The sequence below is a fragment of the Anabas testudineus genome, chromosome 17 (assembly GCF_900324465.2).
Source record: "Anabas testudineus chromosome 17, fAnaTes1.2, whole genome shotgun sequence".
Taxonomy (NCBI): domain Eukaryota; kingdom Metazoa; phylum Chordata; class Actinopteri; order Anabantiformes; family Anabantidae; genus Anabas; species Anabas testudineus.
The window spans coordinates 10,597,082-10,624,847 of NC_046626.1; the positions used below are offsets into that span (position 1 = coordinate 10,597,082).

The 27,766-nt window shown below is 41.0% G+C and overlaps 1 protein-coding gene across 3 annotated transcripts in view; it reads right to left on the bottom strand.

Annotated features, from left to right (window-relative positions):
* Positions 1–3,383: 3,383 nt before the first annotated feature.
* The window catches only part of LOC113171390 (ephrin type-B receptor 1-B), a 133,651-nt gene continuing 109,268 nt past the window's right edge, over positions 3,384–27,766 (bottom strand). The window contains exons 10-17 of one of the 3 annotated variants that reach the window (XR_003299701.1): positions 25,077–25,265; positions 23,650–23,897; positions 21,893–22,108; positions 11,799–11,948; positions 9,560–9,753; positions 8,306–8,461; positions 6,004–7,478; positions 3,384–3,915 (exon numbers count right to left, since the gene is read on the bottom strand). Coding sequence is in view for 2 of the 3 variants with exons in the window: in XM_026373717.1 (XP_026229502.1) it covers positions 7,370–7,478; positions 8,306–8,461; positions 9,560–9,753; positions 11,799–11,948; positions 21,893–22,108; positions 23,650–23,897; positions 25,077–25,265 (1,262 nt within the window). In the remaining variant the exon portion in view is untranslated. Of the gene's footprint in view, positions 7,479–8,305; positions 8,462–9,559; positions 9,754–11,798; positions 11,949–21,892; positions 22,109–23,649; positions 23,898–25,076; positions 25,266–27,766 lie in introns of all 3 variants that reach the window. The other 2 variants (XM_026373718.1, XM_026373717.1) reach the window with 2 other exon arrangements.

Sequence of the window (27,766 nt, forward strand, 5' to 3'; positions counted from 1 at the left end):
ATGGCATGCTGTGTGCACAGTTGTGGCTAGAAAACATGGAAGGCTGTCAGCGGTTCAGATATGCTGTGGCAGCCAAGGTTATGAGTGATGAAGTTGATATGAGAGCGAAGGGAGCAAGTGGATGACCTTCATCACTCGCTATCTATTATTTCTCCTCCTCCACGCCGTCTCCCTCTGTTCTGCAAGCCAGGAAGCAAAGGAGCCCTTTTGTGTGAACTCTCTAATTAGGAAGACCTTGACGTTAAGATCTCGTCCATTGTTCCTCTTCATTTTGGTGGGAAAATATTTCATTGATTTTTGTAGCAATCGAAAGCGGGCGGAGAGGAGAGGGGCTCTGTGTGGGATTAGACTCTGCGGGGGGTTTCCGGGATGGGTGGGGAACTGTGAGGTGGTGTGTGTGCGTGTGTGTGTGTGTCTGTGTGTGACTGTGTATGTGAAAGGGGTGGTAATGTCGCCTTCTCACAACCCGTACCCTTTCTCAACCTCTGAATGAACCAATTACGGCTGTGATCCTCAAGCCATCATAACTGTTGCCGCGTTCGCTCTGTACCTGCTTTGCCACTGCAGGCTTTGCAGGCTTTCTTCACATGCTGTTATGATAAATCCGGCTCGTGCATTAACATCTGGAAGCGGCGGTTGATTTTGTTTATGTTCGCCCAAGCACAAGTATGATGAAAGGTTGCCACGTTTTCACGATCAAACAAAATCAGGTTCTTGTGAAATGTTCTTTTGTAAGCAGATTGGATGCTAAACAGTAAAGTGACACTAACATCAGGTACAATTTCAGTCATTTACAAAGCTCATACAGTAAGAAAGAGACACCACTGCAGGCTGACTGCAGTTGTTTTCCCAGTGGAGTATACAGCAATCACGTGTTTCTGTCTCTTTCTCCCTCACTGTCTTTCTCCTGTCACTCTTAGACTGTCTCTAAATTACACCTTACCCCTGCAGGTGCCAACATCTCTCTGAAATGATTATTCCTACCACACAGAAGATTGCTTTTGGTAATTATATGTATCATAATTAAATTTGATGAACTCCTCCGAGACATAAAATCTCATTTGACCCAGGTGCTACTTTTTGCTTCCTATACACAAAAGGAGAAATGTCGTCTACTATTAAGACAGATACACTTTGAGTCTTGCAACTGACATCTTGATTAAGCAGAGTAGTATTTCAATAACTCAACTACTGTACAAGTGAAATGCTAATTCTTCATTGTTAAGGTGGAATGAATTGAGCAGGATGAACTGTGGCAAAGGTTAACACATGTTCATGCTAGACTACCCTGGAAAAACAGGTCAGAGGTCTACAAGTATGTTTTTCTATTTCGATTTACTATCTTAATGAAAAATTGGGTTGTATGCATATCAATTAAATTAACAAGGACATGTGGGCATGTATGAGGAACTAAATAATAATAGGCTAATTAATAGAATTGTCCTAATGCAGATGTTTCAATATAGGTGATTTGACAACAATGACCACACTGGCCTGTCAGCACTCTCCTCGCGACAATCAAAGACGTCAAATGAGACACTTGGTGTTCATCCCTCCAGCAGACTCTCTGAGACGATGCAAATGAGCCTTGGAGCTGCTCTTTTCCTCGAAGTTTCAACAACCTTAATGCTGTTCTTCATTATTTGGAAACACACCGAGCTTGTGAACTATATTCACCCTCAGGTCTCCTGAAGCAGTTTGTGCTTCGGGCTTTTCCCAAGATCGCTGTAAATATGCAGGCAGCTTGCCACAGCCCTGCAGCCAGCCAGCGCTGATAAATATTTTTAAGATGCTCGCACACGCGCACACATACATAGAGCTAAGACAAGGATTTGATAAATGTCTACTTGAAGTTTTACTATTCCTCTCTCTCCCTGCCATCTCTGTGCCATTATGTTTGTACCGTGGTTGTGAGTTCAACATTCTTCCACTGTCCTTCACTCAGTATTCACTCCAAGTTTTCGACTCTCACACTCTGATCTGCTCTGCTGGATGGATTGCTTTTTCTCCAACTCTTTCTCCTTCTCTCTGCAGGAGTTTCCTGCTGTGCACCAATCCCTTTCTCGCAGGTGATTGCTCAGGGAATATTGATTAAGGTGAATATTTGCTGCTGAGAAGTCGCTTTTCAAACTTCCTGTGACTTTAATGGGGAAAAAGTGAGCTGAGTCCCTCTTTAGTGATAAACACCCTGTTAAAGATGAAGTATACTTTTAAGGGAACACTCTACGTACTCATCTCTCTCTTTATCTCTTTGAAAGCTTTGGCTTTCTGTCAGCCTCAATCTGTCTATCTCATCCTTTGCTCTTACACACAGTCAGCCTTCACACCTTTAGTAATGTATTACTGCTTGTCAGGCGGACGAATTCTTCCTCTGTCTCTCTAATTGCGTTGATTAAAATGACAAACAGACCCAATTAAGCTAAAAGAGCAGGGGAAGGATGCCATAAAGAACATCCCCATATCAATGGTCATTAACATCTGTTTAACTATTAGTGGAGTACTACAGCTGCAATTAAACCATCCACATGACCTTAAACTGTCTCTTAAGCAATGAGACAATATGAAAGAGGCTTGGTGTTAAGCTTTCCCATCAATCTTTAATGAGCCCCTCAATTTTGTATTAGAATTGATTTAAAGCCGATGTGTGAATTTGTTTAAAATCAGTTTTTTGTTAATTGTGAAAATGGTTTTCATTGGTCAGAATGGGGACTGTTAATAAATATATGTCCATATAACAAGTAACTTAGCCCACCCTTAAAATGTTTTCATTTATTTTTGATCCACCTTGTTGCAGAGTGACATACTCCAGGACTCTGTGACACCATGTTGAAAGACCTTTACACTAAATGCACTCACTGCATTTGAGCGGCCCCTAAAAGAAAACTAAAGTGCTTTATTTATATATATTATATTTTTATCATAAACTTGGCAGTTCTCAAGCTGAATATAGTAACTAAACACCTAAGGAGGAAAGTGGGGGGTCTATATATCCCCTCACATCAATACACTTTGCAGTGTGTGAAGTGAAAGAGGTGGAACTGCTCACGCATTTTCTATGTGCGTGTATATTTGAGTCTAGTTTGTCAAAATATTGTCATTTTTCTTGGAGAGTCATTTTTTGGGGGGGTTTTGTGCAAGTGATGGCTCGTTTATTAGTGGCTGATGGCTTTTAACACGTGTCGCCAGCAAGATCGGCGGTTTCAAAAAAAAAAAAGTTGTTTATTTCCTTAGCCATTATGAAACCAAGCATTAGATGTCACGCTCACGCACCAGCACTGACAGTACCGTTACCAGATAATAACCCTTCCTCTCTGCTTTCTTGACTCACCATTAATGAAGACAGAATTATCGCCCATTGAGTCACAGACCATAAAGTGATTGACTTGTTTTCCAAGGCGTTTATTGAGTGCATTTTAGTACAATAGATCTCAGAAAGTTACAGCTTACAAACTCTTGACACGTACTTGTCACAATTTACAAGTGGTAGCTATACAGAAAAGAAAAAAAAAAAAAACCAAATAAACAAAAAACAAAACCGTTCACACTCTTAAACGATGTACCTGTGCACACATAAATGTCTGTACACACAAATTGTGAACACACACACACACACACACACACACACACACACACACACACACACACACACACACACACACTCTCACACACAAATAAACAAACTATGACATGTGCACATACATAGTATGCTCGGCCATCCACTGTGTACCATCAAAGGAAGGTTTTGACAGGTATTCCAAAGAGATCCCGTTTCACCTCATCGTCCTCCTCATTGGCAGCCAATAGCAATTCTTCTGAGTGGTCACATTGTGTCTGTGTGTGTGTCTGTGTGTGTGTGTGTGAAGACATAGAGCTGTGTGTATGTTGCATATGTGTGTAAATATTTAAGTCCACAGTCTGAAACAGAAGAAAACAAGAGAATGGAAGTTGAATAAGTTTAGTTTTGGACATTTCCAGGTGAACACTGCTTCCACTGACCTGACCTATAAATGACAGGCACGAAATCAGCTACTGAAAGGATCATTGGTCACTTCTCAGCCAGTTACAGCTAATGAAACATTTAACAAGCTCTGCTCTTGTGTTTTGTATCGGTGCGTGATGAATGGCTTCCATATGAAACAGCTTTCACAGAGGGATGGTGCACCTTCCTATCCATTCATCACCGTGGAGTGTCACTACAGCCAGATATTTAGAAAGACAAACAGAGCAAATAGGAAGAAAAAAAAAATAACACTGGCGTATAATGAGTATATTCTATCATCTCATTCACAAGTTCTTGGATTGAAAGGCAAATACACGAGACTGAGCTCAATAGACGACTAATGCATTCAAATTGAATCATTGGCTTCAGTGAAAGGGATTTATGCCAATCTCGAGGAGTATGTGATTATATTTAGGAATACTTGGTGATTCAATGACTTGGAGCATTGAAGAGAAAAGGCAATTGATTTTGCCCATCAGGCAAACCAGTTGCTTGATTACAGTATTTTCCATTACCAAAGTGAACCAGTGAAATTAACTTTTATATAATGAAAGCGATGTTGTCACATACACCGCGGTGAAAGACGAAGGGGGCTGATTCACTTCGATGAACTAACTTATTGACTTTCATCTAACCATGCCTTCTTCATGCTACTTCTGCCCTGCAACCCCACCCTCCTGTAAACTGATTCATCCTCCTCTTTCCATCACATATGCACACACTCTGTCGGGTCTCGGCGCACTTTCTCTTCATCAAGCATCAGACTGGAAACCCGAGCAAAAAATAACATAATTGAGGGTTCCTCAATTTGTGTGTGTGTGTGAGTGTTTGTGTGTGTGTGTGTGTGTGTTCATTTTATGATGGTCCCATCAGTCTCCTTCCCTGGCTGATCAGATTCCTGTCAGATGTGGGTCCCAGCAGGTGTCTGCACCCCTGCCTGGGCCCACTGAAGCATGGAGCCAACCATTTCTCAGATGGGCCCAGCCCCAGCCCAGCCCCAGCCCAGGACAGCTTGATTATACCCAGGATAAATGAGCTGGAGATCTGCCAGCGAGCGGAAGTAGCCGCGGAAAGAGGGCAGGACAGACAGAGGAGGAGAATGACTTGAAGGAGGTGAGTATACTTAATAATCTGCTAATGGGCCTGCCATCAATTTCTAATTTTGGATGCAAGGTGGTTTGAACTGTCGTCACTCATGTCTCTTCAAATGGGACCAAAAGGGATTTCAGCAGGCTCACAGCTACCACAAGGAACTCATACTACAGTGGCTCATGAGAACTGTCTGTGAGCTAAAAGGCTGCTACCATGGCATTTTTGGCCACCTCGCAGGTATCTGCAAGATCAGGCCCTCATAGGTGATAGTGATGAGAAAGCTGTGTGAGCTTTAGGATGAAGAATGCTGAGAAAGAAGTATCTACACTGACAAGTATTTCAAAATACTGCAGTGTCAGTCATAAACAGTCATAAATAGTAAAGTAGGAATAATCCAATACTAACTAAGCGTGTGTTTCCAAACACCAATTCCCAAAGCTCAGAATTATAAAGTGATTCACACACTTTATGTATAACTCTCTTACATCTCTTTGGTACCCTGGCATTTCTGCTCAACCTGTTACCCATATGGCAGAGACATATAATGAAAGTGCACTAAGATTTACTTAGCCGTTTAGTTACAGCGATCTAGGCAAACCTGTGCAACACTGCGCGCATTGTGCCCACGAGGGCTGTTTAAGTCTGTGTGTTCATCACAATGGCATCACACGTCTGTTGGCAAACCCTAGTCCAGATGTTCATTTTCACTGTGTGGAGAAGTGATGCTGATTCACTCTGATTTCCAGTTCCTTGATTAGCTACTCTGCCATGCATTTCCAATTTTTTTTTTTAGCAAATCTTGCCTTGGCCACAATATTGTCATATATGGATTTGGTCGGAACAAAATTCAGCAGCTATGGAGAAATGTGATGTTAAGTAGAGTTTTCCCTGTATGATCAGCAGGTACTTACCGTGGATTTGGGCTGGCCAAGATGTGGAGTTCCCTTCCCTCTCTGGATGGTGCTGAGCACTCCCAACACAAACAACAACAGATAAAAAATAAAAAATAATAATAATACAACATATCTGTACAAGTAAGTGCTCACCAGCAAGAGACAGCATGTGTACACCCACATGTAACGTGATCTCCAATAAATGGATATTTGATCAATTATTTAAATCCTACAGCAATTTTCATATACATCTACAATACCAATTTTTCCTCTAAGATTCCTTTTATGCTTTCCTCAGATTACGGTTCAGTCAGGATTGTCCTTGTGCCCGTGGAACAGGGAGAAGTACAAGCCAGTGTCTGTTATTCAGTCATCTGAAGGGCACTGTAGGAATCTACACATTGCCTGTGTCTATCACAATCTAATCAACAAACATGTCTTTGCCAAAAATGCAAGCAGAGAGTTCTGTACATACATATTCATACATACCACCTTCAATATGAAGGTTTATTATGAAAGATATAATCATATTTAGCAAGAGATAAACATATTTATATTCTCTGTATCTGGGCGGGGGCTGGCTAAGAAGTCCTTTGGCAAGGCCTTCCACCCAGAACTCCACAGGTAGTGTTAAAGTTAAAATATGAATGGGTGGCATCTTGCTATAGTGATAAAAAACAAGCAAACAGTGGTAGAAGACAAAAATATAACTAAGCTCTGAATTTTCAACAGTCCTGTTATGTTACATTTTGTCAAATTCTTCAAACTAGCAAAAGATGATGTCAAAACGGTGCGCCACTGTACATCCCTGTATTCTTCTCCCTCTAATGTTTCCTACTGGTAATTGCTTTTTTTTCTTCCAGGACTTATTTCTGGCCAGGCCAAGGCATCTTCATTGCACACACTGACGACTGTATGGGTAAAAGCACAGGTCACATGTTGTTTCTAAATGGCTCACACTTCTGTTAACGACTTTTACACCTTCTAGTCCAGATAATATAGAAGTACACTCATTTTACCATACAGTCTGAAGTAGTGACATATTCCCTGTGTCTGTGTCTGATTGAAGGAGTCATTTTGGTTTGGAATGATATTAATGGCAGTTTGTAACCACAAGAAGTGATGTCTGTTGTTCCTTTTGTGGATAAACGGAGAAACAGTATCAAGTCTGGACCCTGAACTCCTGGCATGGATTGCTTGAAGTGTGATAGGTGTTAACCATGTAGTAGTGTAGACCCTGGTCTCCTGTTGTCGTGGTAGTGGATTAGATTAAGACAATAGTCTCGACTCTGGCGCGTTCCGATGGATCAGGGGTCATTCGAGGGCTACAGTTGTTGTTGGTCCTGCGAATGCTGCCAGTTCCATGGCACAGCGCCCCCTGTAGTCATGCCATTGTGGTAGGTGACTGGCTCATCTGCACCCTCATGGACTGGATATTACTGAGGATCTTCTTCTGGTGGCCTGCAAGGGTCACTCCTATTCTCAGCAGGTCCCTAGAGAGAAATAGGCAGAGAGAAAGAAAATTGAAAGGCAGGAACATATTTTGAAGCAACAGATGAAAGGATTTCCATCATATTGAAGATGGAATGGATCATTTGAGTATGAAGTGATTATACTGTCCGGAAAATAATTTCCTGGTGCATTTACAGTCTTCACATCACTACATAGGAAGGTACAATTTCAGCATGGAAAGCTACTAGCAACGAAAAGAAAACTGTATTACTCCAGAGAAGACTTAGTAATGCATGTTGCTTTGCATTGCAAAGCGACTGCATGAATGCCACCAAGCCCCAAGCATACATTTTTAATAAAAAATGTTAAAATGATTTTTACATTTTCACATAAATTTGGAGACCACGCAACGCTGTTAATTAAAATAAATGAAGTGCAATATTTGTGTCTTTTGGTAGTGCAAGTACTTCAAGAAATGCTGTCATGACCCAGGCTTTGAAATATGCATATAAACAGCAGCAAATAAATATGCCTCTTAAAATGTGAATTTAATGGATTTACATCCCTATCCATTTTGGAATACTGTTCATAGAAATAGCTTAATTAGAATATCATAATACTTGAATAGCACAGATGGAAATATTCTTAGCAAATGTTATTTTCTTTAATAATGAGTTATATTTTTATGCATTTCTCATACAGGCTTTACTTTGCGACTTTGATGCAGTCATTCGAAGGCTTGACTCACTGGGTGCATTCATGCTAAAAATATACGCACTTGATGTTGAGTCATTTCATACATAAGTGTGCCCATCAACTGCCATATGGGTTTAGAGCTCATCATTTATGCACAAGCAGGTGAACTCACTCTGAGGTCATTTGAGCCACCAGCTGCAGGGACGTAAAGCCTGAGTTGAGGAAGTTGTCTCTGTACTGGCTCATCTTGATGGCAGTGAGCCAGTCCTCTACTGAGCTGAAGGTGTTGAAGTCAGGTATGGATCTGTCCAACAGTGGCTGAGAAGGCCTGGAGGGAGAAAGAGAGAAGAAGAGAGAGAGAGAGAGAGAGAAAGGTGAAAGGGTGGTAAGAGGAGATATAGAGCAGAGCTTTTAATGTGAAACAAACAGGTTTTAATGAGAGGGAGAGAAGGTGTTCGTGCAACATGTAATATTAGTTTTGGAAAGAACTCCGACCCCTTGATTTTTAACCACGTTGTTGCATTATTTACTTCGTTTAATGCCTGCTTGTCTATCAGTTAAAAAACTGGCTTGATTGCCAAGGTCTGCAGTTATCATGACTGAAGGTATAATATCCACCTTTTTTATAGCTACTATCCCCAGCAAAGTATGCCATGGTGATGCTTTTCAGACTCCGATATTAGGAAACTGGACACAATTACAGAAAGTGTAAACATGTCCTTTTACACAAACTCAAATTCACACAGGACCAAAAGTTCCTTTCAACATGGCACCAACTCAAAGCACACAGCCAAAACAAGAGGCTTTAGAACAGGTCTCTGAATGACCTTCAGTGGCTGAGCCAAAGCCTGGAAATAGGAATGGAAAATTTATGAAGAAACCTGAAGCTCACTGTTCACAGACAGCCAAACATCCATTCTGGCTGAGCTTGAGAGGATCTTCGAAGAATGGTGGAAAATAATGTCCAAGACAAGCTGTGCAGAATTGGCAAAACTATCCCCAATAAGATTAAAAACAAATCAAGGCCAATGTTACAATACCTCGACAAAAAATGAATAAATATTCAGACTCTTTAAATATATATATATATATATATATATATATATATATTTTTTATATCTTCCTGTGTTGTTGTTCCATAATTGTAAGGCAAAGATATTACAGCACCACACCACAAACTGTGGAAAAAGTAAACTTTGTAAAGCCAGCATGCGGTCACTGGATGAGTGGGAGACTTATAAGCAGCGGGGGAAACATTTTAATGCAATAAACGGTAATAAATTCATTCTTATTTTATGAGAAGATAAAAAAGGAAGCGTATACATACTGGGTTAATTTGTTCAGACCGCATGTGTAAATACCACCTATATACAGTAAACAGACAAAAAGGATTTTTGGTGTACTTTATGTCCAGGTTTGTACTCACACTGCAGGGATGTTAGCTACAGCTTTAAGGCTGGTGGGGTTACGGATCATCTTGTCCAGCGTGCCGACGATGTCAGTGAAGCGAGGTCGTACATTGCGGTCTTTCTGCCAACAGTCCAGCATCAACTGGTGCAGGGCACTGGGGCAGTCCATGGGCGGTGGTAGACGGTAGTCCTGCTCAATGGCATTAATCACCTGGGGGAGAAGCGTCAGGAAAAGGGGTCAGTGCAGGCATCGCGACACTTAAGTCATACAGTAATTAAAACTCGAGACTGTCACTAATGTTGTTTTTCTACTAGCTGGCTGGATGTCAATATCGCACCTCATTAAAAAGAAATACTACAATAACTCAGTTTTCTCTGACTGATGATTGAAGCAGCTGTCTGTAACCCTGACACATTCGGCCCCGCCTCAACAACACTACGACCAGCACCCCACCCCCACCCCCATATAAACACACTGCTTCTGGCCACTGAAGCGACAGTTTCAGCATTCAGGCTGATGTGCCCGTTCCCCTCGACTCTAGCCAATCACATGTCACTCCTGGAGGACAGAGTGAGGACTGAGAAGGAGAGGGGAACGGAGACAGTGTAGAAAGAAGCCACTAGGGAAGGGGGCGATTGCATATAATTAACACTGTGAAATACAGCCTCGCGGCACATATTGCTTAAAGGCTTGTTAGAGAGAAGCTACCACCAGAGTAATCAGAGTAAAGAGTCAAGTGTTTAGTATGTTTGATAGGAAGTGTGTTATCTAAAATTCAATGACCACTCCTTCTACTTTGTTACCGGTTAAACAGAGTGGGAAATTAATATAAGAACAATGAGTTTAAATTAATTATATTAGAGAACAAGCTTTGATGTAATTAAACTTGGCACATTTACTTCACAATTCTATTCAAGTTATTACCAATTTACACAACTACAGGGTTCTCATTTGAGCTGATGGGTAACAGTGGAGGTTTCTCTTAATATTTCAGCTGCATTTTCTTTGTATGTCCAAACATATTACATGTGGTAATTACCTGTTCCAATACTATAAGTTTCGATATATTTATTGAGTAAATGCCTAGTCTTTAGAGTACTATACAAGGAAGGGCTACTGCTCAGTCTTTGTCTAAAAACACTACAAAGACTAAAGATTACCCAGATGGGTGCATTACACATTGATGGGCCTAGCTTCTTCTTGTATCCATACATTAAACTATAGATGTAACCTTTTCTTTAAAAATGGTCTGGTGTTGGGGATGCTATCGTTAAAAATGAGAGGCTGATCTATAGGTTGCTTACTCCACCCCACAGTTGTGTGCAACTCAGCAGAATCTTGACAAATGGTGCATGTGGAGAAGTGTTTGTGTGTGAGTTTTTAATTGTGTATGTGTGCGTGGACTGAGCAGCCGGACATGCTGTGCAGTGCCAGTCCTCTTCTCTGCATTAGCCCCACCAGGCAGTGTTTGCTGCTGGCCCACTGAGGCAACATCTGCTGGGTTGGACAGTCCTTGTGGAGTGTGGTCCATAGAGGCCCAATGGCTGGCTAGTTGTCTCACTAAGAGAGCTTAGGGAGAGAGACCTCATAGTACGGGACTACATCCAATGGTTGTGTATGTTTGTGTTGGTGCCTATGTGTTTGTGGGAGTCTCGGTGAGTGGACCTTGTCCAAACGGACATGGGGAACAAAGCAGAGCTCTCAGCAATCATTCATTGCTCTCAAAAGCCAGCCAGGAAGGAAAGGGGATAGTGTGAGACAGTGCCCATAATAAGTCTGCTTTCAAAGTCAGAGTCAAGGACATCTTCAGTGATGATGCTACGAGATTGGGGCTGATAAAAAATGTGATTTATTACAGCTTCCTCTCTTATGAGTTATCCTTGATTGTATATCTACGGAATGAAAAGAGGGTAAAACCGCATCTGTAGAGAAACGGTCATTCTAATAATGAGGCAGCTCATTGAGATTTAAGTTTGCATTTTATTTCTTGGAATTTGGGAAAGTGATAAAACGCAACTCAAATGTTGCTCTTCATGATATTTCTCAAGATGTCATTAAATGGGCACTTGAACACCCTAGAAAACTGATACTTCCTCGGCGGTGACGCCATGCAGCACTGATGGATATAACTAATTACAGCTTTCTGCCTGCCTTTTTCACCATAACTGACAGCTAACTGATCAGACAACGACCTGCTTCAAAAATAAATATGCCACATTTAGATGATATTTTGATAATTACAAACAAACACTTACATCCTGGTTGGACATGTCCCAGTAAGGCCGCTCCCCAAATGACATCACTTCCCACATGACGATGCCGTAGCTCCATACATCGCTGGCTGAGGTAAACTTTCTGTAAGCAATGGCCTCTGGTGCTGTCCACCTCACTGGGATCTTTCCACCCTGAAGAGAGACCAAAGGGACAGAGGGTGAAATGAGAGAAATTTCTGGTAATATTAATTTCAGCAGCAGCGCATCACTGTTGGTCTATACCCTCAACACCAACGCGCTTATCTCGTCGGTCTTCCCCCATCCGACTCTTTCTCCTAACATCCACCCAGTGTATCAATCCTCCATCAGCCGAGACACACAGGATTCTGCCTCAGTCTCAGCGACGGCTCCCAAACGTGTTCACCGTTCACACATTGGCCAACACTGCATTGAGCACCCCCTCTCTCACAGCTCGATTTGAATATAGAAAGATAGGCCCGGGCTTCTGCTCATATGTCAAGTGTGTCTGCGTCTAATTGGGCTACCTGAGCCTCAGGCGTGCCACGCGCCCTGCTGATTGAAATTGACAGCTGCTTGTTTAAAACTGCACACACACACATACACACACACAGGCGTTTGGCACTGGCACAGACATAGATAATTGTGTGTGCACGCCCACACATACACAAATCGTCAGACCACAACAGTTTAATAATGCCAATTAGCTCAACCTGAGCGTTTGCAGATAAGCCGATCCTGGAAACACACCCGAAACCCAGAGAGCAACCTCCACAGACCACCCTGTTTACTGCTCGCTTACCGAGAGCAGGAAAGGGAGAGAGGACTCAGAGAGAAAGGGCTGGGGAAGGTGGAGAAAGAGAGTGAGGGAGAGAGAAGCAAGTGATAAGTGTGGAGAATGAGATACCGAAATTGTTGCTTGCGACGTTTCCATACTGCAGGTTGATGTTTGAAATAGTGGACATGGGTAATCAGAAACAGGTCTGTTTTCCTGTATGGCGAGTTGCTTCCAAAGGTCAGTACTGTTTAGCGGTGCAGAGGTGGAGAGGCTGAGTGCATTAATGAAGACCTCTTTAGAATTTGACCTTAAAGATGTTGCTGACCTTGAAGAGAGATTTAACACCTGACCCTGAGCGGACTTCACCCTAGGTGGGACCAGCTAGAAAAATGACAGAACAACAAAGACATGTGTAGAGAAGGAGCTTAATAGTGGAATCAAGGTTCTCTAAGCCTCAGTGACTTCTGTTAGTTTCTCGTATCTCAGACCAGTTCTTATGTGAAGCGTTTCATCCCTACTGAGACCCCAGGACACTTTATTTTGCCCTTTCCTTTATCTGAGGGCAGTGGAGCTACGCAGACACAAGCCAAATATCTTCACTACAAAAACAGAAAAGGACAATCCCCTACTTCTTTATCTGTCAGTCTGTCAGGGGCAATGCTTCAAGTAATTTATTTTGTTTGGGTGCACATACTGTACATAAGATGAAAATTGAAGAAATAAATGCAGAATAACATGTAAAAACAGTTCCTCCAAGCAAATCACTCTCCATTACAGCCTCTTTATCATTTCTCGCTTTCTCCCTTCTTCGCACTATACAGCACATCTGGTCTCATGCCCCAGGATGCGGTTGGGATATGAGCTGAGTGTCAATGGAATGGCCTGAGCAAAGACATGGGCTTCACAAGACGCTCCCTGTGTGCCCCCAATGAGACTTTAGTAATAACATTTCCAATGTGGGTGAGTCACACACAGCTATGCAAACTCATAGTAATTACTGCTGTGGGCCAGTGATAGCTCTGCCGAAATCCTGCCTTAATAACATGAAGTGCTGAACAGCTCACGCATACAGCGAAGCAGGAAAAGCATAATAAAAAGCATTGCTGCTTTTTTTCTAGTAGAAACAGTGTTAATACCGCAGGGAACGAAGGGGGGTAGTAGAAGTGATGATAGGAAATAAAACAGATCTAATGTCAACACAAAGCATGAGTGCTTCGTGAAGCCAAGGGGAGAGCTCCTTGGTAATGGTATATTATGCTGGCAACTGAAAAAAGTTTCCCTTTAAGTGAAATACACTGCTGTCCAAAAAAAGAAGTGGCACACTTTAATATTTCATTGCACCGCCTTTAGCTTTGATTATGGCATGCATTCACAGTGGCATCATTTCAATAAGCTTCTGCAATGTCACAACACATTAATTTTTTGATTTTGTACTGATGATGTGAGAGTCAGACGGCTGCACAACGTCTTCAGCTGACCTCATTCTTTGTCATATAACAATGTGAACCTAGACCTGACTAACCGCAGCAACCCCAGAATATAGCACTGCCCCCACAGGCTTCTACATTAGACGCTATGGCATCATGGCATCATGTCACCCGCCTCTCTTCTTACCCTGATGTACCCATCACTTTGGAGCAGCGTAAATCTGGACTCATAGGCCACATGGCCATTGGACAGTCCTTAACCCAGTTTTAGTAGTTTCATCAATCTCCTTAAATGTTTTCTTTGCTTGATTCATGCCAATAAGTTGACCCTTCTGAAACAGATTAACATCTTTTCCACGACAACACTTTTACACTACACTATTTTCTTGGACAGTTAATGCTCCGTGAATTTGTGCAGATGAGCCAGACTGCAGCACAGCTGCTGCAGTTGCAGGATTTCTAGGGCTTTAAAGTAATAATGTGTAATGGTATCAAGCAAAACCCTCTTGATAATACATAAAGTGCCTGAATCTCCACAGATACTGGATGGATCTAATTTCTAATTGTCAAATGTTATTTGGAGGAGGGGTCATGGGTGCGTGAAAACATAAACTACATGTGCCACAAAGACACCTAATCATATGCTGTCAGCAAAGATTTCCACATTTATCCTACTTGGTGATCATACGTGTGTGTGTGTGTGTGTGTGTGACGGTGTGCCATTCACCTGCACAGATATTGGTGCAGATATTGGTGCACAGATATCCCATCCTGAACACGTTGAGCAAACACAGGAATGTGCTGTCATCCATATATGTCACCAGAATGAGATTACAGTTTGCGACTAGTTCCACCTGATCGTGACCGCTTGCGACAAGCTGCGACCAGTTGTGACAGCTACTGTAACAGTACGTGTGGAGTGTGACTGCAACAGAGATGTGCCAAAACTGTCAGATTAAGAGGTATGACAGCTAGATGAGCGTGTTCCTTTGACAGCCAGGTCTGAAAGATGAAGGATAAACTTGTGGTGGCCAGGTAAGTTGTGTACTTGTGATATCAGCTAAGGTCCCTCGGCACAGTAACGTGCGTGTCGACACTGATGCATATTGCAAGGATAGGAAACACCTGTCATGATGCTGCCGTGGCTTGAGCTATTCATCCACCAATGTGCCATATTCCTTCATGTAGACTGTCACTGAAATGCTGCTGCAGAATGAAGTAAAATCTGGAGCAAACTTTCCAGTCACAGAGTAACAATCAGTCAGTGCTAACATGCAGCAATGTCCCAGATAAGCTTGTAATTGAAAATGAAGAGTCCACTCTTTGGTCTTGTTTTAACTCAGCTTTTTCTTTTTTATTTCATAGAAGCTATTTAGATTCCAAATAAACTTTCTCCTTAATCTGCAAGATAAATATGTAGATCTGCCTTCCCCTGTCTTTTTCCTCCCCAGTTCTCTCTTCTCCTTTTCCTTACTCCAACTTCAGTAATCCATTTCCAAACAATGCACACTCAAACGGACTTGAGCACATTTACTCAGGCTGGGAAGACTGCTCCATCAACATTCTTTTAATGAAATCCTGAGAGCAACGATCTGCCCTGGATGTCTGCCCAAACAGAATAAGAACGAGAATGAAAGAGATGGAGAGAGAAGTTGAGAGATGGGAAGAGAAATAGAACAAGTAAAAAAAAAATAGGAAAAGAAAAGAAGGGGGGTTGATGACAGAGATGCTGGTTTCTCAGACACCCATGGGAATGTCTGGTGAAGAGAGACACAGTTTTCACCATATATATATATATACACACACACAATGAAGTAAAACTTCAGGAAAGCATTTGTCTGACTAAAATCTTGTGTCTCACATCAGGCTGAAAACTCTGAGGCTTATTGTTTTTAGAATTTGTTAACAAAGCAACTCAAAATCTATCTATACTGCGTGGGCTCATATCAAAAGAAAACTGTATCCTCCGAATAACTGCTCATCTTTTGTTAAAATTTGACCGTGATTAAGATTAAAATATGTCGGCTTCCTATTGCCAGGAGCTCTCCATCTGTTTTGATCCCATTTCAAAATTCCACACAGGTTATAGTATAAAGTACAGCAAAAATAAACACGGTGGAGAGTAACAGCAGAGACTGGGCTGACTGGGTTTCTAAAGAACAATTTGACTGTCACACAAATGACATTATTGATGGCATGTGGCTCACATTTCTGCTAAATCTGTGCATGCATTGCTGTTTCGTCATCTATTAAAGCTACAGGAGAGTCAAAATGCTCAATGGTGGCCCTGCCATTAGCTGCTGTGGTATTTCAACTATTTCCTTACTATTCCTGTTTTCATCAGCACACAATATCCCAATACCACTCATATACTTATATGTACATACATTTATTTTTATGGATTTTTATTTTAATTTAGAAATACATTAATTAGCTACAAATCTACAGTTGATAAAATGTGCTTGTGATTAAAAACAACAACAACAACAAAAAATAGTTTAAGACTGAGCCTTTGCAGCCTGTACGCCTACACTGTCATACAGTGGTGAAGGTGCCATAGTAACCCAACCACGTGGATTTGTTTTTGTGTGATGTTTACAGCTTGTTTCCAATATTTTTGAGTCTTTATTTGCATTGCATTTGCATACAATACGAATGACCTATGCACCATCTAGACTTCACTCATAAGAAGCCAAACTCATGCTTCTTCTGACTTAATTTAGACTCATCCTATTTGTACTATTCTATGATAAAATTAGAATCTGACCTTATCCGCATGATTTGAAATGATGCAAAGATTACAAACAAAAGTCATATCAAAGTGGAATACATCCTGAATAGACATGATGTTTCCTTTAATGCTGATGCCTATAGATTTCTTATTTGTGTTATTTCTTATTTTAAAGCTACAGGGAGTCACTTGAATGAGCACAATATGAAAATGCAATGGTCATGTCGCCAACTTTATTTTGAAGATCTTATTTAGAAGCTGAACTTTTTAACTTGTTTTCTTAACTTTTCTTAACAGTTTAGTATTTTTTTATGGAGACACAGGTTCACCATCAGTAAAGATATTTTCCTGAATTAAGCTGGATACAAACCACTTCACTGTAAAGCAATTGCAGTCCAACAGATCACAGATGGTGAATCAATGCCCACCTTATACTGACTCTGGCAAACATGACAGAGGGAATAAATCAAGGTATAGTGCTTTGGATGGTTGCTCCTTCTTTGTTAACTCTCCCCTCCATTCATATTCTTTTCTATCCATGGATACTTTGTGCTGCTATATTTATCACAAGACCAAGCAAATTAAACTCTACAATCTGCATAAAATTAGCCTGAACACATCTTAATTAGTTTCAAATACAAAACAAGAGATAATAAACAAACCAGCAGGATAAGGTGGGATGCTTGCTGCAATTATGAATGAGCATGACTGGGATTAATTCCCAGCAGCATTGCCTCCATACTGGCAGGACACTCAAGTGGGAAGCCAGTTAGGGATCACGCTTGGCCACTAGACTGGTGACTCATACTTATGGAAAGTTAGGGATCTGTGGAGGAGCATGCAAACCTCTCCACATGCTCTCCCAGTGAAACTGACAGATGAAAGTAAGTACCTAGCATCTCAGTGTGTGTTTGTGTTCCCCAAGCTAAAAGAGGGATTTGGAAACAGCAGGGTTTGTGGAAAATGCCAACAATTAAATTTATGACTAAAGGGGGAGAAAAATAGCCTACAGTGAACCAAGTTGTTAATTGTTGAATTATACAGAGAGTGTGACTGACTGAGCAGCATCAAAGAGAATCAGTGAACTGTGTTATCTCTTTATCTGCAGTAAACCAAGAAATAAAAGAAGAAATGCTCTTAATGTTAGAACCATATTAATATATAAAAACAGTTAAGCACACGTCTAATATTGACAATACTGTAAAGTCAAACTGCCATGTGTGGTAGTGTGAACAAGACAGTGACTGTGAGATTAGGATTTACATTGGTCACGTTATAAAAAAAAGAAAGCTCTATTAGCACCTTAGTGAACTGTTATCCTATTGAATCGCTTGAACCTAACCAGAATTTTGCTAAATCTGATCTTTGTGCAATTTAACCTGCCTATTTGCCATGAATGAGCTGTGATAATGGTACCAATTTAATGTGTGTTCCTTGCTATGTGATATAATGTATGGACATGCTGTAAAGCAGGAAAATTAGTCACTGTGATTACTACTGCAGTGACACAGGAAATCCATGATAACAAACCCACAGTTTACTGTTTTCTATACTGTTACTGGTTAATATATTGGTATTTATACGTGTTTTTATATGAATATCGCAGAACTCACAGAGTCTTTTTGTTGGCTTTGGCCTGCTACATATGGACATGTTCCAATTTCACTTCTTGTTTAGTCAGAAACCGTTCCCTCAACTCAGAGTGCATAAATATTTCAGTACGACTTGAATAGACAAGCCAAAAAGAGCAAGGGCCTGAAGCCAGAGAGAAGGCAAAAAAAAAAAAAAGATGCAAATAGAAAACAGACAAATGACAACAACAACAGCACGGTCCAGATAGTGTGAGCGCTGGAGCAGAGCTGAGAGAATGTCACTCAGGTCACAGGAATCCTGACAGATGAGCTTTGTTATGGGCTCTGTGTGACCTCGCCTTTCAACCCCTCTCAGCCTCTGTGACACAAACACACACACACACACACACTCACAGAGAAAGGCAACTAGGAGATACGCACGTGTATGTACCCAGGAAGACGGCACAAACGCATTTTCAACCACATTCATGCCCACTCAGCCACATCATATAGTACAGTATACATCAGGTGACACACACAAGACGGGGACAGGCTTTCCACGTCATCAGTTGATTCACAAACATGCATTCCTGACCTATACCTTCCCTCCTCAGTGTCAGTCAAAGTAGAGTAAAGCCACTTTTCAGGCTGTTAAAGACTTGACACGCTTACACATCAGATTTTGGAAACATATCTGACCCGTATCAACCACTTGCTCTTCTATCTAAGCCATGAACTGTGCATTAAACCCCAGTGACCATGCCCCGATGTCTGACTTTCACTCACCCATGATACAAAGCATCGTACCCATCTCCACGCTAAACAGTTTGACACATCATTTGTCATATTTGCACTGCGTATGCTATTCTGATGCCCCTGTGTGTTGCTCCAGGAGTAGCTTTAAAATAATAATTTAAAAAAAGATATAAAAAAAAGGATGGCTGCAATGAAACACAAAGTCTTTTAAATTAATTAGCACACATCACCTTAGCAAGACCAGTACAGTCCAACCGCCAGCCTAATTAATCACAACTTTGGTGAACAGCCAACAGCGAAGGAGGACAGCCCCCTTCTGTCTGAAACGTCCACAACATTGCTCCACAGTGAACCCACATCCGGGGTTAACACAATTACCAGCATGTCCTCCCAACCATACCTCCAGGATCACACCACAGGCACTGTAATTGGTGTGCCTAGAATTGCAGGAAAAATTAGAAAAGCAGTAGAAGGGAAAGAGGTGATTAATTTGCTGGAGGAGGTCGATGGCAATGTAAATCACTGCATGTCAGCGCAATTTAATTTTCCTGATTCCCTTGGCCTTGTCAGCCACGCCAGCCTTGCTTGCTGATTGGTTAGCATCAGGTCCTAGCTAAAGAGGTCATGGAGTGAAGGGCACTATGCATAGCTTAATTACAGTATAGGGCCCTGTATGGGACCAGTGGACCCCAAACATCCCCCATGCTTGTCTGCACGATTCCCAGAATATAAGGAATGAGGCATCAGACGGACAGGTAACTTAAAAGAAATCTGGTAATTGCTGAGTATTTATTAACTATTATTAATTGCATTTACTTTTATTTTTTTAAATAAACTCCTGATTGACTCAATATGAAACAACTTTCTTAATTTGGTGGGAGCAAAGATTTAATCTGGATGCTTATGATAATAAGGCAGCACTCAGTATGAAAGTGAAACACAAAAAACTTTGATGTCCGCGTTTCAACATCTCTATCAGCTAGAAACACACCGTAGAAGAACCTTGAGTGTGTAAAACAGCTCCCCAGGTTTAAACTTCAAATCTTACCTGCACTGTTAATAATAACTGTGCAGATAATTCCCCCGAGGAGACTTTGCATTAAACAACATCAAAATGCCAAACACAATCTATTATCTAATCCCCACCTTTTACGCTGTGTTTTATTAGCAGGTTTTATTAGTGGCGCCGACAACAGAGGTGCTGTTCCTCTTTTTAGCTAAATAAGACCCAATGAGTCAGGTTTAGCCACGGGGTTCAAGCATACAAAACAAGCCATTCCTGTGAAGCAATTAGCTCTCAGCCAAATCAATCAGATGTCTCCTCTCCTCTGACCTGCATGACACTTCTGTTTACAAGTAGGCCACCACCTCCTGATAGCCTCCAACCGGCTTACATTGTATGTTAGTGTATTTCAGAATTGGAAGTAATCATTCAAACTGAAAGCCCTTTCTACCTGAGCTTAGCAACATGGACGGAAATAAAGTATGTTGATGTGTTTCATCACTTATATTTAGATTTTCTTTTCATACCTGGTTAGCACTGACTCCCAGTCTATTTCACTACATGCTTTTGATCACAAGTTTCGCATGTACTGAAATACTTCTGAAGCCAATCCTAAAATAGACCCTTTTGTGGCATAATATATTCATATTTTATTCATATTTATTCATAATATACAAAGTGCTACAACAGTGATGTACATTCACAGTTTAAACAATAAATCACTTGCAGAAAGAGCACCCAAGGTGATTTTAAGGTGGGATGGTTGCGATTGAAGTGGAAATCTCCCAGGTAAGACTGGCAGCATAGATTGTATAGGGCCAGTGGAGGCTGTTGACCCACAATAAGAGGACAGGTAAAAGACATGGCATGGACCAGTGAACTGAAGAGAAACATGTGGGGCTGAAAAATGTTATATATAAACTGTTAATAGTAAAAATCTACCCAAATAATATGTGGGTATGATTTTATCCTGCATTGGCCAGTTTTGCTTCCTGTCTACAACACGCAGGCAGCAACACGCACGATACATCAGTAGTAAAACGAGCTAATTTGCACCAAAGTCTCAAAGCAGAGTCAATGAGGTGATACAAGACACATACACATGCGCCCACACACACCCACCCACACACTAAGAGACACACAAACACGTACATGTGTGCCAACGTTCCTAATGTGCTCACACACACACACACACACAAAAACACAGGCGTGCACACTCAAATAAAAACACGTGCACAAAACTCAGGCATGCCAGGAGTCGTAATGACCTGCACTGTGTGTTTGTGAGGGTGGTAAGAGTCTGTTTTGAATTAGGAAGAGGAGAGGCAGAAGATGAACTAACGATGGCTGCTAATAATTACAGATCTGTAGTGTGGAGGAGTTAATGAGGAGCCAAAGCCTCCCATGATGCTCCAGTAATAATGAATGAGGAGTGAGAGAAAGGAGGGAGGGAGAAAAGAGAGAGAGAGGGTGGGAGCTGTCATATTGAGAGGCCGCAATGCCCTTTGGTTTCTCTGCACTCTGGGCATGTCAGCGAGAGAGGAGCCTTCCCAGAGGAGGCTTGTCTCCACACTAATGAAGATGTGACAGTTCTCCGGTCCGTGACTTGCAGAGTATAGGAAAGAGGAGGATGGATGATGAGGAATAAGAGAGAGACAGCTCATATGAAATGAATGGAAATGAAAAGGTGAAATGTTTGTAAGAAATTCCCAAAAGAACGACAGTGTCATATAGAAGCAGCAGGGATTAGCCTGGTGGTTTTCTTGGATGGTTAAATGTATTTATACAGTATGACAGTAAAAACTGATGAGTTAAAGAAGAAAAAGCAAAGCCAAAGATGAACAGTACTCACCAGAGAGCTGGTGTAGCTGGGATCAGAGGTGTCATCCTGTAGATAGCGTGACAGGCCAAAGTCAGACACTTTACACACCAAATTGCTGTTGACCAGAATGTTTCGCGCAGCCAGGTCGCGATGGACGTAGTTCATTTCTGACAGATATTTCATCCCCGCTGAGATCCCACGCATCATTCCCACCAGCTGGATCACTGTGAACTGACCATCATTTTGCTAGAAGACAGAGAGAGAAAAACAAATGAAGATGGTTATTTAGATATTATCTTTGGCATGATTCACATAATTGAACATAGCTGGAGGATGAAAAGATTTCAGCAAATGCTAACCTTTCTGCTTTTAATGATAATGAACTAATTAGGTTGGTTCTGCACAGAATCATAGACACAGTGTTGACTACACATTTCAGGCTTGGATATTGTCATTTTAAATAACAATCAAATTATTGTATTAGGAAACATCAGAGTAAAATAAATTACATTTCTCCTTTTTTGTGATGTATTACACAGACAACATGTAGCCTTAATGATAATGCTGCCCAGCAGGATTCTTGTCCATATTGATAGTAATAATTTCACTTTATTGATCCCCTTGGGGAACTTGTTGTTGGACGTAGATGATGGTGCTACCAGGGTTTCAGCGTCTTGTCAACAGACACATCGACATGTGGCCAGTGGGAACTAGGAGTTGAACTGCTGGCCCTGGGGCTCATAGATGACTGCTCTACCAAATGAACTACTGCCACCCCATCATTGTTATATGATGTCATCATTACGACACCCAGATGGCACATGTACATACAGTCACAAGGGCAGTGTTGTCCCACTTAGTATGTACATAAATATAAATAGCTTAATCTGCATTTCCCCTTTAGCTTTTCCCATTGAGATTAGAGTTATCTCTTTACAAGGCAAGTAATTATGTCTCTCAATTTGGATTTGGTTTTTCCTTCTGCTGTTTGTTTAAAATTTGAAGCTTGTAAATTTTCATTGTAAAATCAGCATCCAGCGCTTTCAAATCCTCTTAAAATCAAAAGAAAGAGTATCAGATAAGCTAATTGTATTCCTGAAGCAAGTCCTGTTCATTATAGGTGTTAGAGCATTGCTCCGTTTGGGCATGCAGGCATCCATCTCTTTAACCTCCACGCATGATGCCCCTGCCCCTGTGCGAATGCTCTGAAGGGCAAGCTTTGAACCCCCGAAACACAGTAACAAATAAGAGTCTAAGGGAGATCGATAGAAACACAAGTCGGATGTGGCGGTTAGCAAAGCCGACTTCAAAGAGCCTCTTTAAACCCACCCTAGATCAAAGTGGAATACTACACCAATCCATGAGATTGAAGGAGGAAAAAAAAAAGTTGAATATTGAATAAGCTGTCCGCTCGATCCTGAATATAAAAGAAAGAGTGAAGAGTCCATTAATAGCTCCAGGCATTAATAGTGAAATTAAAGGCTGATAGGGCCAGCTAGTGTGGAAATTTTCAAATTAAGAATGATTGAAATCATGTTCATTGTCATGAAACATATTCTCTGTTGGTACTGGATAAATTAAGAAGGCTCATTCCAATTTGTATTAAGAGCGACTGTTAGCATGAACTCCTTTTCTGGGACCATTTAACAATTCATTTCCAATTAGCTTCTCAGTCCCATATTGCAGGGGTTGCATTCTACTCCTGAATATGACTTTTGCTCATCCCATGTAACTTTCTCCAACTTGCAATGAAATGCTACATGTACATTTCCACAATTAATACTCACCCTTAGGAATGAGTCAAGGGCACCGTTCTCCATAAACTCTGTGACGATCATCACTGGACGGCTCTTCGTGACTACACCCTCCAGACGAATAATATTTGGGTGGTCAAACTGACCCATGATTGATGCCTCAGACAGAAAGTCACGTCTCTGTTTCTCCACGTAGCCTGCCTTCAGGGTCTTGATGGCTACATAGATCTCCCTCTTACCAGGCAGCTTCAAGCGGCCCTTGTACACCTCCCCAAATTCACCTGGTAGGAAACAGAGGTGTATATTGGTTGCTCTGTCAATAAAAAGAAATGATCTACTTATGTCTAATTAAAACAGGATCAGAAAAAAAGCTTAGTAGAGTTATATAGATCCATAAATGTATAGTATTAATTTATCAAGGCTATATTCATCTCAGGTCCCTTGGCAGACATATTACCCAAAATTGCTATTATAGATCTCTATTTAGTTTATATCAAGCATGCTGTGTGTTGTTCAATAATCCTCTAATGTTGCTCCTTGAAGATGGTCTTAACAGTGTGGCTCCACTGACTCACAGCCAGCCAAGTGTGTTCATATTCCCCAATCAAAAAATAAGAGGCAAGCACTATCTGGTAAATATCTGGAACCCATTTGATTAATTATCACCACCTTTGAGTCCTGCAGAGACACCACACAGTGAAATCAACAAAAACGGAAATCTTTAATTAGCTAGTCCTTACCCCTATCCTATCTCTGTCACTTCTTCACACCTAGCTTGCTGAGTAGGCCAGTCCACAGGAACTATTAAAGGCCCAGTCTCATTACTAGAGGTATTTTGGCCTCTGTATGATCCAACGCATATGGTGTCAGCATGCACTATCTGCTTTAAAAAGGTGTGTTAGGTCCCAACTAAGCAAACACATTGGAAATAGACAGCCATATTACCCTCAAACTATCCTACCCTCCAGTTGCTCAGGATTTATTTCAGAGCTATTAACCCCAAAATGCCAGTTCTTCCACTTTAACAGACATTTGAAAAATACACGAGAGCTCATTCTAAACTAAGACAAAAACTGTATGTTTACCAGTTTAAAGGTAATGTAACTGGGAAAAAAAAATATATGGAAGATGGAACGTGTTCGAGAGCAACACTAATAGGATCCAAAAACAGAGAAGCACTGGGACCAGGCCGCAAGGCTTGAGTTATTTCTAATGCCATAAGGTCCCAGGGTAACTGGCCTATATGCAGCTAGTGCAATTGACATAGGCCCTTGACATGTACCCATCTGATGTTGTTGCCAAAAGGGCTGGGCTTTTCAACCTTGAAGAGATTCAGAATTAAACTTGTTAGCTCGCAAGCATGCAGATATGATAAATAAATAAATCAATAAATAAAAAAAAATCATCATGTTTACATGTGCACTGATTATTCTATAAATAATAATACTTATTCACCATACCTGCACCAATGACCTCCTCGATCTTCACAGTGGAGACATCAATCTCCTTGGCGAATTCACGAACGGCTTCGTTAGGGTCTTCGTAGGTAAAGGGATCAATGTAGATCTTCATCCCTGGGGAGCCTGAGAAGTGGGTCGGGCAGCCCAGTGGGGAGGGGCAGTTAGACATGTCGGCTCGCAAAGAGAGTTCTAGAACAACCAAAGTCCTCAATGAGCTTTCCAGAAGAAGAAACTGTTTTACTTTGGCTAATGTCTTGTGTTAACGATGGATGAATGCAATTGACCTTCAAGCTGCTGCTTAAATCACAGTGTGACACAGTATTACTTACAATCACTACAAGCTTTTACCAGTTGTAAATGATGAGAACTCAATTTGCTTTATGGTCCTCCTTAGAGACAGGGAGAGTACTACAAAATGTAAATGAATATTAACATGTATTGAATGCTTTAAATAGTACACTGTAGGTGGATCATTACAGGAACAGCCTCAGTTCCGAGTAGAGCAGACAACAAAATGGAGGTTTGATGATTCAGTGCTTGGAAGGAGGAAACAAACCAGAAAAAAAAAAACAGAGATAGAGAGAGAGAGAGAAAGATGAAGAGGTGCAGAGCGACATGAGGGTATACAGAAAACGTAAATGTAGACAGTTTTTTCACCCTTTTATCCCTTACCCTAGCAGTCTCTGCTCTTTGATAGTGGGAGAACCAATTTCCCAGCAGCCTTTCCCTATAGGAGCTCATAAAGAGATAAAACCACTGTGCTCTCAACTAGCTCTTTATGCAATTCTGCAATAGGTGAACTCAGTTCACAGACTGGAGATGTCTCTGAACGGAGAACAGATTTTCTGTGTCGACAGATTGGGTGGGGAGAACTGCCGAAAACGACTTGTAAACAAATTCAATACACAGTGCCACAAGATGGACATTACAGCAAGCAAACAGGCGTCAAATCATCATTTCTACAGTGACGCCCAAGGGCAACCCCTTTTTCTCAGAGCTGTTTAGTCAAAACCTTGGCAACCATGATTGGAATAAACCAATCTCCATCAAGTCAATTTGTGCCTGCTCATTTGCATAAGCCACATAGAGAAAGAGGGGTCTCAAGAGACAGGAGGAGGATGAGGTCTGGTCTTGGAGGGATCAAGGCGCCTCACCTCCCTTTTGACTAGAAGCTGATTCTAGTTACTGCACTAATTGCCTTGAACTCTGTCTGTGCAAATGTAATTGCTCATTAGAGATTCCATACAGATTGGATTTAAGTTAATCCATCTGAAGGTTTGCAAGTGTCGCCAAGGCGCTCACTCAGCAGCACCACTGGGTGGAACTCAAAATCTCAGCAGGGAGGCACATACAGTACAATAACAAGCATATAGGAACCTCCAGTGAATATTCACACACAAATCCTAAGTCCAGAGTCCACTTTCATGTATGATTTAGAATACAAACAGTTTATCCTTCTCCCTCCCTCTGGTGCAGACCTGGTTAACTGGACGTATTGTTTTATGGCCAGTGGATAAAAAATAGATTCATTCTTTAATATTTCATGTGAGTGTTTGAAGCAAACATATCTATTTCTATTTTCATCAAACATCTAAAACAAGCCTGTTGGGAGGGAAAGCGTGGCAGCTGCAATGACTCACAGGCACAGAACACATATAATAATTTCATATCTTTCACAATTACAGTAGATAACAGAATGGACAAACATATTAATTCACTAAATTTAGATCATAAATCTCGAAACCCATGTGATATGGTACAATTACTCAAACAGTTAAGAGTCTTTAGTTGATCAGCATTATAAATTATAGTTTACTCCAATGCACTTAACCATGTTATTTTCACCAATGTCCAGCATTTACCCTGCTATTAGTCTGCCCTGTTCATTTACTGAATGGCCCTAATGTATCCACAAATCAACTGTAGAGCAGTAATGCTTACATTAATCTATTACTGGCTTTGGGTATAATCAAATTAGTGGTCCTACAGTAGGGAATTTACATATTGCCTGGAAACAAACAGCAGTGTTAGTAAGTGAAATAGTAGCTTCATAAATGCCCATCTTTTTAAGTTAAAGGAACTCTTTCATACGTTAGTCTTTCACCAAGGCAAGATAATTTCTTCTAATTTCTTTTGCCTGACAATAATTGTAATTTAGCAATTTCACTGAATAGCAATGTTTTATGTGATTATCCACTTTGAGAAATTAACGTAAACACTTGCAGGACACTGTACGCCTATAGCGAATGCATTCCCATTTCATGTTCGTCCGAGAAGCACACTAATTTATTCTGTGGTTCTGTGAATATAATGAGTTGAGTTTACTTCCTAAACAGAAACTAATTATACTCCGTTTGATGTCAGAAAATCATTTTGTGAGACACACACTGTGGCTTATTAGTATGGAAATCAGAGAGGGAATCTAAAAATTGTACGGGATTAACAGTCACATCGGTACAGGAAGCAAATGTTTGTGTGGGTTTATGAGTCATGTGGTGCCTTCTGCATGTATTCACTTTGTTAAATATAAAACTCTGATCAGCAAAAACCCTGTGACATATAATATTGAGGATGCTGAAGGAGGGAGAAGACAGACGTCACAGATGCTTATTAGTTGTCTTTATGACAAAGCCGAGTCTCTAAATTAACATCTGAATGTGGTTTGCAGTGGTAAAAGACAAGAAATAACT